The sequence below is a fragment of the Ixodes scapularis genome, unplaced genomic scaffold (assembly GCF_016920785.2).
Source record: "Ixodes scapularis isolate PalLabHiFi unplaced genomic scaffold, ASM1692078v2 PGA_scaffold3__209_contigs__length_174095766, whole genome shotgun sequence".
Taxonomy (NCBI): Eukaryota; Metazoa; Arthropoda; class Arachnida; order Ixodida; family Ixodidae; genus Ixodes; species Ixodes scapularis.
The window spans coordinates 49,933,780-49,949,658 of NW_024609868.1; the positions used below are offsets into that span (position 1 = coordinate 49,933,780).

The 15,879-nt window shown below is 44.4% G+C and overlaps 1 protein-coding gene across 1 annotated transcript in view; it reads right to left on the reverse strand.

The window, feature by feature from the left end:
• Positions 1 to 15,879, reverse strand: part of LOC115317370 (thiopurine S-methyltransferase) — a 173,130-nt gene that overhangs the window by 9,865 nt on the left and 147,386 nt on the right. Inside the window, exon 6 of the mRNA XM_042292426.1 lies at positions 1,791 to 1,876. Within this exon, the coding sequence (XP_042148360.1) occupies positions 1,791 to 1,876 (86 nt within the window). The remainder of the gene's footprint in view (positions 1 to 1,790; positions 1,877 to 15,879) is intronic.

Here is a 15,879-nt window from a genome sequence, read left to right on the forward strand (position 1 = left end):
GCTGCATGGCAGGAGCTGCATAGGCATTTCCCCTCCTCCCAGCGAACCTTAACGGTGCCTCCCACGTCGCCTAGCGGTGACAAGTTTCTCGAAGACAAAGCCCACATGTAAGACCCAGTCAATACTGTTTGCCCCGTTCGTCGGGACTGGAAACGCCGACTTGACGACTCTTGAACTCCAGAACAGTTCCCAATACCTGAAAACACGTTCCGTCCGCCCCAGATGGTCCTTTTTCGGCGCATTCGGACATGTGGAGAGGTCACGCCTCATTACGTCTACTGCTTCGAGTTGACCCGGCAACGTAAACTTGAGCCTTATTATGTCCCACCCGACCCTCGCTGCCAACGATGCAAAGACCCAGATGCCCTCCCGAAACTTGACCATCTAATTTGGGAGTGCGCAGCTCTGGTTGCCAAGCGTCAAGCAGCCAGAAGACCTGCCGGCGACTATGCAAAACTGGTCGCATCCTGCCGGCGACTCCGACCGCCGGACGAGGGTCCTGACTTCCCTCCTTGTCTTTGTGTTGCGGTGCGGACTTGGGTCCTCGTTGTAACATATACACATCATAATTTCACGCCGCCAAGGACGTAGACGCCACGCTTAAAAGCGAGTGCGACGCGTCGGGCCCTTGGGCCGGGATCGCGCTGTTTTTGTATCGTGCGGCGGGCGGCCTGCGGACGTGAGTGGCCGCGGCTTTCGTGGTTCGGGTGGCGCGTGCCAAGTTCCTCAAACCTTTTGCTCCGCGGCACCAAGGCACGGATTTCGCGGAGGCTCGCGCTCAAATCTATCTGCGGACTGTCTTTAGTGTGGTGTCTGACCGGTGTGGCCCCCGCTTTGGGGACTGACGTTTCTCCTAGGTTTAAATAAACGTTTTCCTCACCTCATCTCTCGTGACATTAATTTTTCCGCCAAATTTAGTGAGGAAACTTTTCGTTCTCACGCCGTCGCGAAATCGGAGAACGAACCACTAACAGCTGCCGCTGTAATAAAATACATTAATTGATTTTCACATCTTCTTTACCGCAAAAGCGAGCCAATGGCCCAATCAAGCGGCGCCAAAAGCGCAACGTCACGTCGCTCGCTCTCTTTCTGTGCCTGCTCATCCACCGGCTCATCCAGTCAACGCAGAAAGAGACCCGTGTCTTCACGCCTTTCATCTGTGTCTATGCGCTTGTTTGTGTTTTAAGCTTTGACCAATAACGCTACCTCTGCTACCCCTTTAGTCAGACTTTTCTCCACTATCATCGTTTAACAAAAGGAAATGCCGCGTCGGACGATATCAACCTTTTTTTTTTGTTTTAGTGTTTCGGGCAACAATGATTCTCGCTTATATATAGGGTACGTGATAAAGATTTCATTTTATTTCTCTCCGGTGGGCGTTTTCCAATCACCCAGATTATGAGAAAATGCTAAATAAAAGACAAACATATTAGTTAAAATGTGTTACTCAAATAAAGAAAAGGTGAATAATTTAGTTAAGCGGAAAACAAACTTTAGAAAATCAAAATGACACTTCAATGAAATGAGTCACCCTGCACACACTAGATTCGAACCTCTGGTGTACATTAAATTTTCAATACAGTCATGTCTCGTTAATATGGACTCCGTTAATATGGACAGTCCGCTATATGGACACAATCCTTGGGGACAAACTGGGAAAATACATTTATTTTTGTCTTGTTAATATAGACAACTCACATTATGGACGATTTTCGGTGGGAACGGAGGCGTCCATATAAGGAGACATTGATGCATAAAGGAAAATATAAACTTGAAATTCTGAGCCTCACCCTTGAATTGATCATCATCATAGACGATGGCCCACAAACCGTAGGAAAAGTTCGGTGCCAGCAGTGACTTTATCAAAGTGACGTACCTGAAAGTTGAAATTAGAAAATAACTGAAAGTGGTTGTAAACCATGAAACAATGATTATTACAACTCTATTCATTCTATACTTCGTTTTTGCTCAAGTACACACAATGATCGCTATTCTAGTAGGCTGGATCGTAGATCGATAGCCCGCCTGTGGCACCACCGGCGGCCATAGCTTAACACCAAGCAATGCACGCAAGTCAATGGAACATACACACAACACAAGGAATACTGAAGCTTTTACGCGGTGCTCGAAGGCGAGCATTTCATGAGGTGCTGCGATCATTATATCGGGTTTACTAAGATCGAATCGGTATTTGTCAAGCCTTCGAACGTCGAATAAAAAGTTACAGAACCATTCATTGCTGCATGTTTAGAGAATGCGTTGGCATGACCCTTGCCTTAGGAAGCACCGCACGTCCCCGTTTGGGAATCGCTGACGCTGACCCCTTCACTTTTCTTTTATGGCTTTCTTGTTGCTTCCTATATTTTTCACTGTCACTTTTTGTCCTCATTACAGGGCCAGTGTTAGCAATACCCAAAGAGGGACGTGTGTGGCATTTCCCGAGGGTCGTAATAACGCATCTCCTAAGAACTCACCAATGGGTGTTCCTGTGAGTCGGCAGTGGCACAGCGAACAGAAACACTGACTGTTCTACTGTTTTGCTTCACATTCATAGGACTACGCAACGACGTCTTATCGAGCCCAGCCTTCGTCGACGCAAGAGAAGTGTGCCACATCATCACCGTCTGTGGAGCGGCTGCCTGGGACGTCATCAGCACGTGACCACCATCCGTGCTAGAAAAGCGCACCATCCACGAACTGTACTTCCAGTCGGCAGTGGCACAGCGAACAGAAACACTGACTGTTCTACTGTTTTGCTTCACATTCATAGGACTACGCAACGACGTCTTATCGAGCCCAGCCTTCGTCGACGCAAGAGAAGTGTGCCACATCATCACCGTCTGTGGAGCGGCTGCCTGGGACGTCATCAGCACGTGACCACCATCCGTGCTAGAAAAGCGCACCATCCACGAACTGTACTTCCAGTCGGCAGTGGCACAGCGAACAGAAACACTGACTGTTCTACTGTTTTGCTTCACATTCATAGGTGAGTGCGGCTGCACCTACATAAAGCCTTTCCTTTCTCTTTGCCACAGCCGACTGATTTGACTGCTTTGAGTGTTTTGTGCTTCTTGCGCGGTTCGCCTATCATGAGCTCTGATTGTGCTGAGGTTATGAAAGCCATTCAGGATTTGAAGCGCGAGATGCGTGCAGAACTACGATCAGTACATCAGAGCCTTGAATACAGCTCGAATGCTGCTGACGAATTCAAGAAAGCCTTAACGGAGCTACGCGCTCTTACATCTGAAGTGAAGAAGGCCAAGGAAGACTATGCTGAGCTAAAGAAAGAAAATAACACCCTAACAGAAAAGTTGATGAAAGCTGAAGCACGGATTTCTGAGTTGGAACAATACAGCCGGTTGAATAACGTTGAGATTAAGGGCCTGCCTGCCACTGTCAGAGAAAGAGCACACGACATGGCTATAAAAATCGCAGAGGCTATCGAAGTCCCACTTGACCTTGCTGAAATCGACATCGCCCACAGCGTTCCAACCAAAAAAGAAAACGAAGTAAACATAATTGTCAGGTTCATGTCTAGGTCAAAGCGCAACGTGTTCCTGGCCGCTGCCAAGAAGCTGAAACTGTCTACTTCTAAAATCGGGTTCGAAGGACCAGACCAGCGTGTCTATGTTAATGAGCATCTAACGCCAGAAAACAAACGGCTACTTGGTGCTACGATTTCTAGAAAGAAACAAGTATCTTGGAAGCACGTGTGGACAAGGAATGGCGCTGTTTTCGCACGGAAGACAGACGACTCTAATGTCCTCCGGATCTATTCTCTGATTGACTTGTCCAAAATGACGTAAATGGCGCCATTGTTTCATAGATTTATTACCTGATTCTTTATACCCTCATGAATGACACCCCTCTTTTCACACCTTCTGAGTTTAATGCGTCTATAGCACTAGATGCGAATAAATATATTCAAGTTATACATCTTAACATGCAATCTGCCGTGAATAAAGCTGATGAGCTAACTGTCCTCTTAGACGATCTAACGCGTTCCTCGTGTTCTTTCGATGTCATTTTCTTGTCTGAAACTTGGTATCGGGCTGATAGTGATGTTGTACGTATTCCGGGGTATAATTCTTTTTATATCAATCGCACAGAAAAGCGTGGCGGGGGCGTAGCTATGCTGATAAAAAGTAGCTATGCCTGTGATATGTTATCTGATCACTCTTTTTCCAACTCTGATATTGAAATGCTTACCGTGAAATCTGGACGTAATATATTTTCGGTTGTCTATCGACCACCTCATGGAAACTTTGGCGAATTTTGGGAGATATTTGAACGTGAAACGTTTTTATTTAGTTCTGAAAATTATTTGTCCATCATAGCTGGCGATTTTAATATTGATATGGGTACGAATAGCCCAATGCAACAGCAAATGTTACTCACACTTCATTCAACAGGTTTTCAAAATGTTATTAACAGTCCAACGCGCATTACAGCTTCTTCTGCTTCCACTTTAGACTTAATTATTACTAATAATGACAACGCATTCTTTTCCGGTCGCATCGCTGCCGATATTAGCGATCACTTACCTGTTTTCTTGCGTATAGAAAAAGCAACTTGTTCGAACGATGTCGCTAAATTGAGACGCCAGCTAATATCTCAAGAAAGGCTCGACCTATTTAAGTACCGTATTTCCTTGGTGGATTGGAGCCCTATTTATAATGAGCCAGCTGCAGATGATGCTTTTAACAGGTTTCTAGAGCTCTTCACATCAGTATATAATGAATGTTTTCCCACTGTAGAAATAAAACCATGCAAAAGTGCGCGTAAACCATGGATGACTAGACGTTTAATTAGACTCGTTAAAAAGAAATACAAATTATTTGCAATATTTATTAAAAACAAAAATCCTACCGTGCTCGCAGAATATAAGTCCTTACGCAACCGACTAAACAGGGAAATTAAATTGGCGAGAAACATGTATTATAATAATTTCTTTGGTCGCCAGACTTCTAGCAATCTTAAGGAAAAATGGAGGCGTCTAAATTTGCTCCTGAATAGACATACTAATACCCAAGCGATCACAAGCTTAACGGTTAATGGAACTGAGCTATCGGGTTCAGATCTCGCTGCATCATTCAATTACTTTTTTTCGACTGTAGGTGACAGTCACTATAATTCCGGCATTTTTGATTTTCTAAGTGATAGGTTAACAGAATCAATATTTTTTGAACCGACTGACGAGCTTGAGGTTTTTTCAATTTTCAAAAGTCTGAAAGATACGAATAGCCTCGACTCTCATAATATACAAAGTCGCCCAGTAAAATATGTTTTACAAATAATTACACCATGTCTAACACATATTTATAATGTAGCGCTTATGACGGGACACTTTCCAACAGCTATGCAGCTAGCCAGAGTAGCCGTAATTTATAAAAAAGGAAATAAGAACGACTTCGGTAACTATAGACCAATATCTATACTTCCGTTTTTTTCTAAAGGGTTAGAACGAATAATTCATCGCCGCCTCAATCATTTCTTCTTAAAGCATTCTGTAATATCCGATTGCCAATATGGGTTTACTAAAAATAGATCAACGGAACACGCCTTGCTTGCCCAAAAAGAATATATTTTGAACAATTTTGAATCACAACGTCTTACTCTTGGCATTTTTATTGACTTTAGTAAGGCATTCGATACTGTAAATCATAAAATACTTATCGCTAAGCTCGAGCATTACGGCGTACGAGGACACGCCCTCAACCTTATAAAATCATATTTAAGCTCACGATTACAATATGTTGTAATAAACCACTCTCGCTCCGATTCCCTTCAAATTTTTAATGGTGTCCCTCAGGGTAGCATCCTTGGACCACTCTTGTTTAATATATATATAAATGACATTTCCAATATTAGTACCCTTGCAAAGTACGTTATTTACGCTGATGATACGAGCCTTTTCTTTTCCTCCTCTGACGTTGAACAACTAACTGGCACTGCTAACCGAGTATTGGCATTATTATCACGGTGGTCATTAGTCAACTCATTGAAAATCAACAAAGAAAAAACTAAAGCTGTAATATTTCGTCCTAAAGGAAAGCTTGTAATGCACCCACCGCCTTTAGTTTTGAGTGACACCATTATCGAGTATGTAGAAACGTTTAGATCCCTCGGTGTAAGTTTTACCGCAACGATGACATGGGACGCCCACATAAACGAGGTTTGTCTTGCCCTTTCTAAGGTTGTAGGAATAACCTCGCGTAATAAGTACGTTCTACCTGAAAAAAACTAAACTTACTTTGTATTACGCTTTCTTTTATTCATATTTAAGCTATTGTTTTCTTGTCTGGGGTAATACCACAGCATCCAATATTCAGAAGCTTCTGATCTTGCAAAAGAAAATGCTACGTGCTATTACAAAAGCTCCATATAATTCCCCAACCGGGCAGGCTTACTCGCAGTTTAAAATTGTGCCTGTATATAATTTATTTGAATATAGATTCGCGTGTTTTTACAAAAATAGTATAGCTAAAAACGATAATTTTCTTTCACGTATTGTTTCTACTGTGCCCCACAATACGCCTTATGCAACCAGGGAAAAAGACAGCTTTGTTTTACCTAGATGTAGAACGAACTATGGCTTTACAAAGTTGCGATATATCTTGCCTAAGTTTTTGAATACTCCTCTATGTGATCACTTGAATGGTATGTCTTCTTCTGTCCTTAGGAACGCTTTTCTATAATTTGTCTGTACTTCTCATTTTTGTCTGTATTGTTCATTTTGTATATATATATTATTTTTTACCGCGTTTACACTGCTGACTTGTAAGGGTGGCGAGGCCCGTCAAGCAGTGGACGACACTGCTTTTTTCTTGCCACCCTCAGTTTGTATTTCAAGCTGAAATAAACGCTGATTGATTGATTGTAAATTTTGACGTAGAACTACGCCCTTCTTCGCGCTTGGAAAGGGGGGTGGGGGGGGGGGGGGGGCGAGAGAGGGTGAAGTTGTGAAGGCGCGGGGGCTGCGCATTTACCTCTACCGGACACCAAGCCATGGTCATTCGGTTCTTGCGCACCCGACATCGTCATGCGGCAGGATTCCGTGGACGTTTCGTCAGCTGCGGCCGTAGTTCTACGGTTGGTTGGTTGGTTGATTTGGTATTTATGGCGCAGAAGCTACTAAAGCCTTAGAGCGCCAGTGGTTCTACGGGAAATTAGGCTGCAGTGCATAGTATATCTATGCACCAACCAATCTGTTCCACCCCTTTTTTGTGCTCTGCCTCTCATAGAACGTCGGCGCCCTTGGATACGGTCATCCATATCACTTGTGGAAAGAACCCTAACCATACTACTCGTGGAAGGAACCACATTTTTATCAATCTTGGAGGGAACCGCGCACACGAAACATTGTTACGCCTATATTCCTGTGAAAAGTGTGTCTTTCGGAACCGACACCGTTCCTACACCCTTCTTACAATTTTTATACGCTTTTTGAGTCTTTATAGGTGTAACCAGGGTGTAATGGCCATTTACACCTTTCCTACATCTTGCTTACTGCCTGCAGGTAGCAAAATCGTGTAACAAGGGTTTACGTATTTTTTATGGTACCTTTCACGCAGAACGTGTATAAAAAGGTATAACGGCGAAACTATGGAATACACCCATGATTTCTTATTCCTCTTTCTTTCTCGTATTAGCCTACGTTTGTCATGATCATCTCCGACTCATACGTATTAGTTACATTAGTGATATCTACCATTTAATAGCGTTCCTTGACTGTACTCAAGGTTCAAGGATCGTATCAATTAATCCTTCAGCACCGCACAAAACTTTCACTGTTCACGGAAGCGTCGTAATGGCAAATACGCGCTTCAAACCGCGCTCTTCAGCGCAAGGCGTTGTTCACACACGCGCCTCCCCCCCCCCCCCCCCTCCCCCGTTCAGTATGCGTTCAGTAAGCCTGCTTCAGTATAGAAATCAAGAGGCTAAGAAAAGGCGGCTATTCGTCATCCCTATTGGCTGATGTTGCAAACGCTCTGGTGAAGAAAGCAAATGGCTTCCAGACTAACAAGATCAGTGTCGAGAAACCAAGGCCAGTGGTAATACCGTACCTGCACAGGATGTTTCATAATTTAAAAGAAAACGTTGCAATCTGCTACGGAGTCAGAGTTTTTTCAGCACCGCAATAAATGAGTCAGATTCGGCCTAGAGTGAATACGCATGCTGGAGTTACCACAATACACAAGTGCACCAAGAATCGTCCAAAACAATTTCATTCTATGCACTTCGAGCGTCGTATAGAAAATAGCACTTTCGTGTGGCAAGAACTACAGAGGCCAAACGGGGAGATGCCTCAATGATCGACTCCGTGAGCATCATTACTTCTTGAAGGCTAGAGTGGGAGGACATCTTCCAATCTATTGTAGGGAGTGTACAAGCAGGCCTTTATTCGGCGATACGAAATCTTGAGGATGCACACCGACAAATTGACCCGCGAGTTGCTGGAGGCCTCGCACATTCTCTGTGAGGACAGGAACTGTATCACTGTAGAATCGGTGACGCTGTCAAACAAAGAACGATAATTCCCTCAACAAGATGAAGGGCCCACACGAGCCTGGATGAACGAGCCACCATCATTCACGGGTCTGGTGGTAGATGCACGTATCCGAAGGGGATCATTCTGTCTTTATCTTACTCTTTCTTTTCCTGTCAGTAAACATAGTTGTGAGAGGCGCTCTTTTCTGCCTGCTCTTCTTCTCTATACTTTGTGCGCTATTACCTCAGTATGTGAAGGAGGTTATATTTTCGAGCCTGGGAGCGTCAGGAGGCCCCCACCGCAAAGAGGTAGGATGGGTGGACGAATGCATGTCAAAGGCCTTTGTAACGGGCCGTAGTTTACGCCACCTATTAGCCCTGAGAAGTTCGCGTGGCGCCCCCTTACGGCAAACCGGGGTGACGTCACGGCGAGGAGAGAATTTTCCCCCGACTCGCCCTGCTCGCCCTGTGGAGGCTGTGACGACGCTAGCTGTCGGCGCGCTCGTTTCTTTTTAATTTTTTGGGGCGTGTTTTTTGTAGGAAGTGTAAATTTTTATGTGTGCCTTTATTGAGGTATGGCCTGCAGCTACAGGCGAAACTTCAACCAACATTTTAAGTATGCTTGGCAGGGCAGGCAACGCATGAATCGCAGCTGGCATATGAAAATAAAGAAATATGGCCACAATTGCAGGAGCATCACTATAGATTTACTCTCGCACAATAAATGCTGCTGCATGGACTGAATGAATTGGCAGGTTATGTATACTATTTTTTTGTATCTCTGTTTCTAAACAAGATCGCCGAAGCAGAAAAGCTGCATGCTGCTCGAGCAACATGCTAAATACAGTCTAGGCCATAGGGAGAGAATCAAAAGTAAGACAGCCCAAGTGCAAGGGCAAAGTAAAAAAACAATGAACATTTTTATATATATACATTGCTCGCATTTGATCTTTATTGCTGGATTCGGATATTATTTCAATGGACTACACGGGTAGCATCTATGGAGTTGTTATATCAACCCTCAAGTAGTGTATAACAAACGTAAGCGAAGGTGTCTAGCTCGTTATTAGACCCTTAAGCCCTAAAATTGAAATTTTACATAAAACGAATTGTCCTGAAGCTAAAACACCACAAGCTTTTCTCACGCAGACTGTCGCCACCCCAGGTTCAAAAACATTTTCTGCTACTAGTGCTGCATCTACCACTGGAGAGACGTCCGAATGCTTGCTTTTACTCCTGTTTTCCTCTGTTGTCAGGGAGTCCAGCTGTCGGGAGTTTGGAGGCTGAGAAAGCTTTTGGGGACCTGCAGCAGTGTCTCTTTTAATTGGAAATGACAATTCAGACTAAACGGTGTATTTCCAAATACCCAAGGCTGGAATAAAAAATGTCAGGAAAAGGTATAAACATTCATAATTACGGCACTACTGCTGTGCATATTTTGGTCAGTTCAATACTTATCATACAGGAAACTGGGGGCAATTCGGCCGTTTTTGCTGCTACCATACAAACTAATTTCCAGTGATTGTGCATCTTCTAAGAAATATGCCTGCATACGTGTATAAACTATATAATTAATTCACGAAGAAGCTACATTTATATAAAACAACCCTATTCCCCGAGCACTTCAAATATCCTCAGACGCAGGGCCTTTAAAACATTGGCGAACCAGCGCATGCAGAGTGGCAGCGCAGAGTCGGGGTCGCGAGCTAATTTGCCGACCACCCAAAGGCCCATGAAATAAACGCCACTTCAAATGCCTTGAAAGCGGGATGTAATATCGTCCTAAATCATGAACAAGCAAAGAACGGAATTCCAGCGTCTGAAACACTTGCGCCACCGCTTCACCGACCCCTCGCAAGATTGCCTTGTGTCGTGTGGACGGACGGGGAGGTTCATCGGCGGAATTGCCTCCGCCGATAGCTTTCGGGATTTGTAACCCAATTTTAAAGGTGAAAGGGACAAGCACGCTTATAAAACGTACGGAAGCACGTCATTATCGGCCTAACTCAACGTCTTGTACACCGGGTAAATGAGGTCCAGCTCCTCGAAGAGCTTGCGGCACACAACGCCAAACCAGGAAACTGGTGCTGGGAAGCGAGCCGATGCGAGATCGCGGAGTACTCCTCCTGACGTCAAGGTACACCTCACCCAATCAGGGCGCGGCGACCGCAGCGATGCTTGTGTTCGCTCTCGGGGCTAATAGCCCAAGTCTTAAAAGAACAAACATACGATTCCTCCCGCTCTTTTACGCGAATTTTTTCCCCGTAACTATCACCAGGCAGTGTGGGATATCACTAGAATAACCTTTGGAGGGGTAAAAAAAAAACTGAAAAAAACACCCTCGATAATTCGGCCCTGGATCTAGTCTAAAACGTCATCGAAATTCGCACTCACGCCGTTCATGTACATCTATACAAAATACACAGTGTTCGCTGACACAGCGACAGAAGCATCTGCAAACAGGCCTCACGTATGTTCAAAGTAGGGTATATTTGCTTTATAGAAAAACTCAAATAATGTCACGTTACTGCGGTGGCGCTGCTGTCGATACTGCGCATGTGCGGTCGCTCCACCCGAATTTGGTTTCTGGGCACGCGCAGTGCCTACACATGGTGCGGGCAAAGCGGGCTTCTTTATGAACACTGTACTGGTGTATACGGACGCATGCTTCCAACATGTCCGCAGACGATTTCTTGTCCGTTCAATTACAATCGTCAATACCAGGAAGACTCCAGACAGAGTATGCAGAATGTCTTTTATATGATGTTTGAGCAGTACGACCGCGGCCTCATCAGGAAGAAAAGACACCACACCCTGCCGTCTCCTTGGGTTTGCAGCGTTCGGCGCTCTAGCAATTGTTTTCCCTCAGTTTCGGCATGGCCGACTGTATTGATAACCTAACTTTGCCACAAAATAGAGCGGTACATAATTCAGCGTTCCAAATTCTAACAACAGCTATGGAATAGTTTGACGACGGACAGCGATGGTAACGTAAATATAAAAAAGTATGTCTTATGTAAATTATTTTGATAATTATCCGTTTTTATTCTAGCCCTAGTTAACGTCCGCCGCGTTCGACAGCTTTACACTCGAAAGAAGCCGTGTATGTATTTCGAGTGTTCTTAAGAAGAAGAAAAAAAAAAAAAAAAAAATATATATATATATATATATCAGTGTGTCGAATCGAAAAAAATTACGGGTTCGGTTACCGTTCAGGTTCAGGTAAATTTATTTTGTTCCGGTTCAGTTCCGGTTCGAATAATTCGATCCGCGAACCGGTTCGGAAATTATAAATGACAAATTGCAACATCAAAATAAATTACAAATAAAACATCTGAAATCAGCACATACGAAACGGGATACATCGTAGTGTAAGGCTCAGGGATTTCTACCAGGAATGGTTTCTTTATGTGCACTCAAAGGTTACCTCACCGACGTTTTTGCATTCGGACTTCATCTAATTGGGTCCGACGGAGTAGCTGTAAAATCCGCCACCTCCTTACAAACCCACTTACAAGTAGAACCCGCTAACTATCCCGCCACCTCGGCGTGTAACCAATTGAAGGAACAGTGGGGAGAAAATACAGCTTTCTTTATTTGAACTAGCCTTCGGTACCTCAAGTTAGACCCTTAAAGAAGTTTTCATTAAACAAGATACGGAATATAAAAAATACTTCAGCGAACGCAACGCCAGAAGGACGTAATAGGATAAATATTAAGATAGAAGAGTTCGCTGTCTCACAAATATGTTAGCTTCTAAGTGCCTATACGAAACCGGACGCATTATTATCAAACTCCACAGCCTTTTCTTTTCTCATTCCGATGGAAGCAAGCTTCAAGAACTCGCGCGTTCTAGAAACGTGTTATGAAATGAGCACACAGCAGCATTAAGGATTTATGAGATTGTAAGAAATTAAAATCCCGTGACGCGATTTTTTTTTTTTTTTTGCACAGCTTTTTAATTTTTTTTTTTCCGTGCAAGCCGCGACCAGCGCAATACTGGTTCCTATGTCAAGATTCATGGACGCAGCGTTTGTCAAGAGTCATGGATGCAGCGTTTATATTCCTAAGACTAAGTGGAGAAGAAAAATATGTAAGCGAGGTGTGTGTGAGTTGACGGCACTTAAAAAACAAATGGCATTGATAGCACATTCATTGTCAACAGCGCGTGGCAGAACCGTTTTGACATGAGCCGGCAACCGTTATTTTTTTTCCGGTTCAGTTTTGGTTCGGGTTTATCGCGATAACAATATAAAGGTTCGGGTTCGGCTTCAGTTCCGGAAAAAATACCGGTTCGGTTCCGGTTTTCGGTTCGGTTCGGTTCCGGTTCGACACCCTGATCTATATATATATATATATATATATATATTCCCGCGCGCGCAGCTGGCTAAGTACGCAGCGCGCGCGTGGCATAACGGTTATCACGCTTGCTTTCCACGCAGAAGGCCATGGTTCGATTCCTGGCCGCGGCTACACATTTTTGTTGACACTGTAATGTGATGTTCTGGTGAATTCGGGAACCGTCTTGCTGATTCGAGGTTAGAATGTTCTACGCCCAACCTTCTACGCCGAACGATCCATAAACCCACGAGAGTACTTAAGGGATTCCGCAAGGCGAGCGGAGTCAGTTTCGCCCCACACTCTAAGAAAAATGGAGAAAAAAGTCTTCCTCCCTTCTACCGACGCGCCCCCAAGCGGACACGAAAAAAGGGGAGGAACGAAACGTTTTTTTCCTTCTCCAGGCAGACGGGAGCAAGCTTTCGCCCTCCCGACTCATCGTCTTACGGTTTCGTTTTTCGAGCAGGTCGCGCACGTTTTTAATAAATAGCTGTTGAGTTGATTGAGCTTCAGCGGCAGCGAAGGCCGTCTGTAATTCCGTCTTCTAGTCTAAACGTGCAGAACATCTCGGTTGCATTGACGTTTTTATCACTAATTTTATCAAACGAGCAAACGAAGCCGCTAGAAACAGCGAAGTTCCGGAGCAGTGCCAGCAGCGCCACGTACACTGGGGGATGGCCGTCTCCAGATTGCGGGACTCGCGCGCATACTTTCTTGCTCGCGCGGCACGGAACTACAGCGCTACAGTCACTACCACTAAAGTAGCGAAACCACGCGGAACTGTGTCGACCCTTTCGACGTTATGGAAACCGCAGGAACTGCGTCCAAGACAGGCAGGTTTTGCTGCCGCCTGCCTGGGTGCCTTCCCCCCTTAGCTCGGTTCTGTTTTCCGATGCCGAGTGCAACCGGCGTTCAACGTGGTTTTGTGTTTGTGCGTGAGCAACATAGCTGCAACATCGTGATGGCAGTGTTGTGGGTTGTGAACAGAAGACTGGAATTATCGCCGATGTGACCGCGTGTTCGCGTATCAGTGGTGTAACAAGAAGATGAGATCGTAAACTGTTGGGCATTGATGCCGCTGGTCGGGCCGTGATCGGAGGTGGCGGGGTGTCGCAGGTTGACATTCCGCTTTACATTAAAAGGTTTAATGCCACTTGAGGGATTACGTGCAATCGATCAACGTGCGGATAGTCATGTTGGAACGCTGGTCTGAACAGTAGAAGCTCCTATCGTACAGTGGCCAATGTGACTGTCGGAATTGTCTCGTCCCCGAGAGCGATTGCGCTCTGGGGCAAGGACTGAACAGTACGAAATCGTGACGGAAAGTACATATATTTACAGTATGGAATTTCTGCATTAAAAAACAATAGTAGGGAAAATCGAAAAAAAGCTACCCTTTATTTTGCTGTTTAAATCAGGGTGTCGAACCGGAACCGAACCGAACCGAAAATCGGAACCGAACCGGTATTTTTTCCGGAACTGAACCCGAACCCGAACAGTTATATTGTTATCGCGATGAACCCGAACCGGAACTGAACCGGAAAAAAAATAACGGTTACCGGCTCATGTCAAAACGGTTCGGCCACGCGCTGTTGACAATGAATGTGCTATCAATGCCGTTTGTTTTTTAAGTGCCGTCAACTGACACACACCTCGCTTACATATTTTTATTCTCCACTCAGTCTTAGGAATATAAACGCTGCATCCATGAATCTTGACATAGGAACCAGTATTGCGCTGGTCGCGGCTTGCACGGAAGAAAAAAAATTAAAAAGCTGTGCAAAAAAAAAAAAAAAAAAAAATCGCATCACGGGATTTTATTTACCTACAATCTCGTAAATCCTAAATGCTGCTGTGTGCTCATTTCATAACACGTTTCTAGAACGCGCGAGTTCTTGAAGCTTGCTTCCATCGGAATGAGAAAAGAAAAGGCTGTGGAGTTTTATAATAATGCATCCGGTTTCGTATATGAACTTAGAAGCTAACATATTTGTGAGACAGCAAACTCTTCTTTTTTAATATTTATCCTATTACGTCCTTCTGGCGTTGCGTTCGGTGAAGTGTTTTTCATATTCCGTATCTTGTTTAATGAAAACTTCTTTAAGGGTCTAATTTGAGTTACCGAAGGCTAGTTCAAATAAAGAAAGCTGTATTTTCTCCCCACTGTTCCTTCAATTGCTTACACGCCGAGGTGGCGGGATAGTTAGCGAGTTCTACTTGTAAGTGGGTTTGTAAGGAGATCGCGGATTTTACAGCTACTGGGTCGGACCCAATTAGATGAAGTCCGAATGCGTAAACGTCGGTGAGGTAACCTTTGAGTGCACATAAAGAAACCATTCCTGGTAGAAATCCCTGAGCCTTACACTATGATGTATCCCGTTTCGTATGTGCTGATTTCAGATGTTTTATTTTTAATTTCATTTTGATGTTGCAATTTTCATTTATAATTTCCGAACCGGTTCGCGAACCGGTTCAGCGCCCCGAACCGGTTCGCGAACCGGTTCGCGGATTGAATTAGTCGAACCGGAACTGAACCGGAACAAAATAAATTTACCTGAACCGTAACCGAACCCGTATTTTTTTCGGTTCGACACACTGGTTTAAATATACTACGGTTCCTGGAGAAACTGCCCTCCGTGGCGCGCTGGGATGAGCGCTAGAAGTTTTCGGGCTCGCCACGCCGTAGCTCCGTGCACTTAAAGGGACCATGAAATGATTTTAAAATCGAGTTTCATCCACCGCACGTCGTAAAAGGTGTGAAAAGAAACACAAAAACACAAAAATAGGGAGCCAAAGAAAATTATTTGCTATAGAACTTTTAAAAGAAAACTGGACTCCTTTGCGCCTTCCTTCCTTCGCCTGTTCACTACGATGCATCCGCGGAAATGGAGCACGTCAGCCAAATCCAGGTCGCCTATTGGGTAAGAGCCTACCTCACCAGCTCCGCGATCGTAAACAATAAATAGCCGGCGAATGTTTCCTAAAAGTTTTGTTAAATAATATTCAGATCCACATTTCGTAGCATAATTAGAGATGTGTGGCGAAAATTGC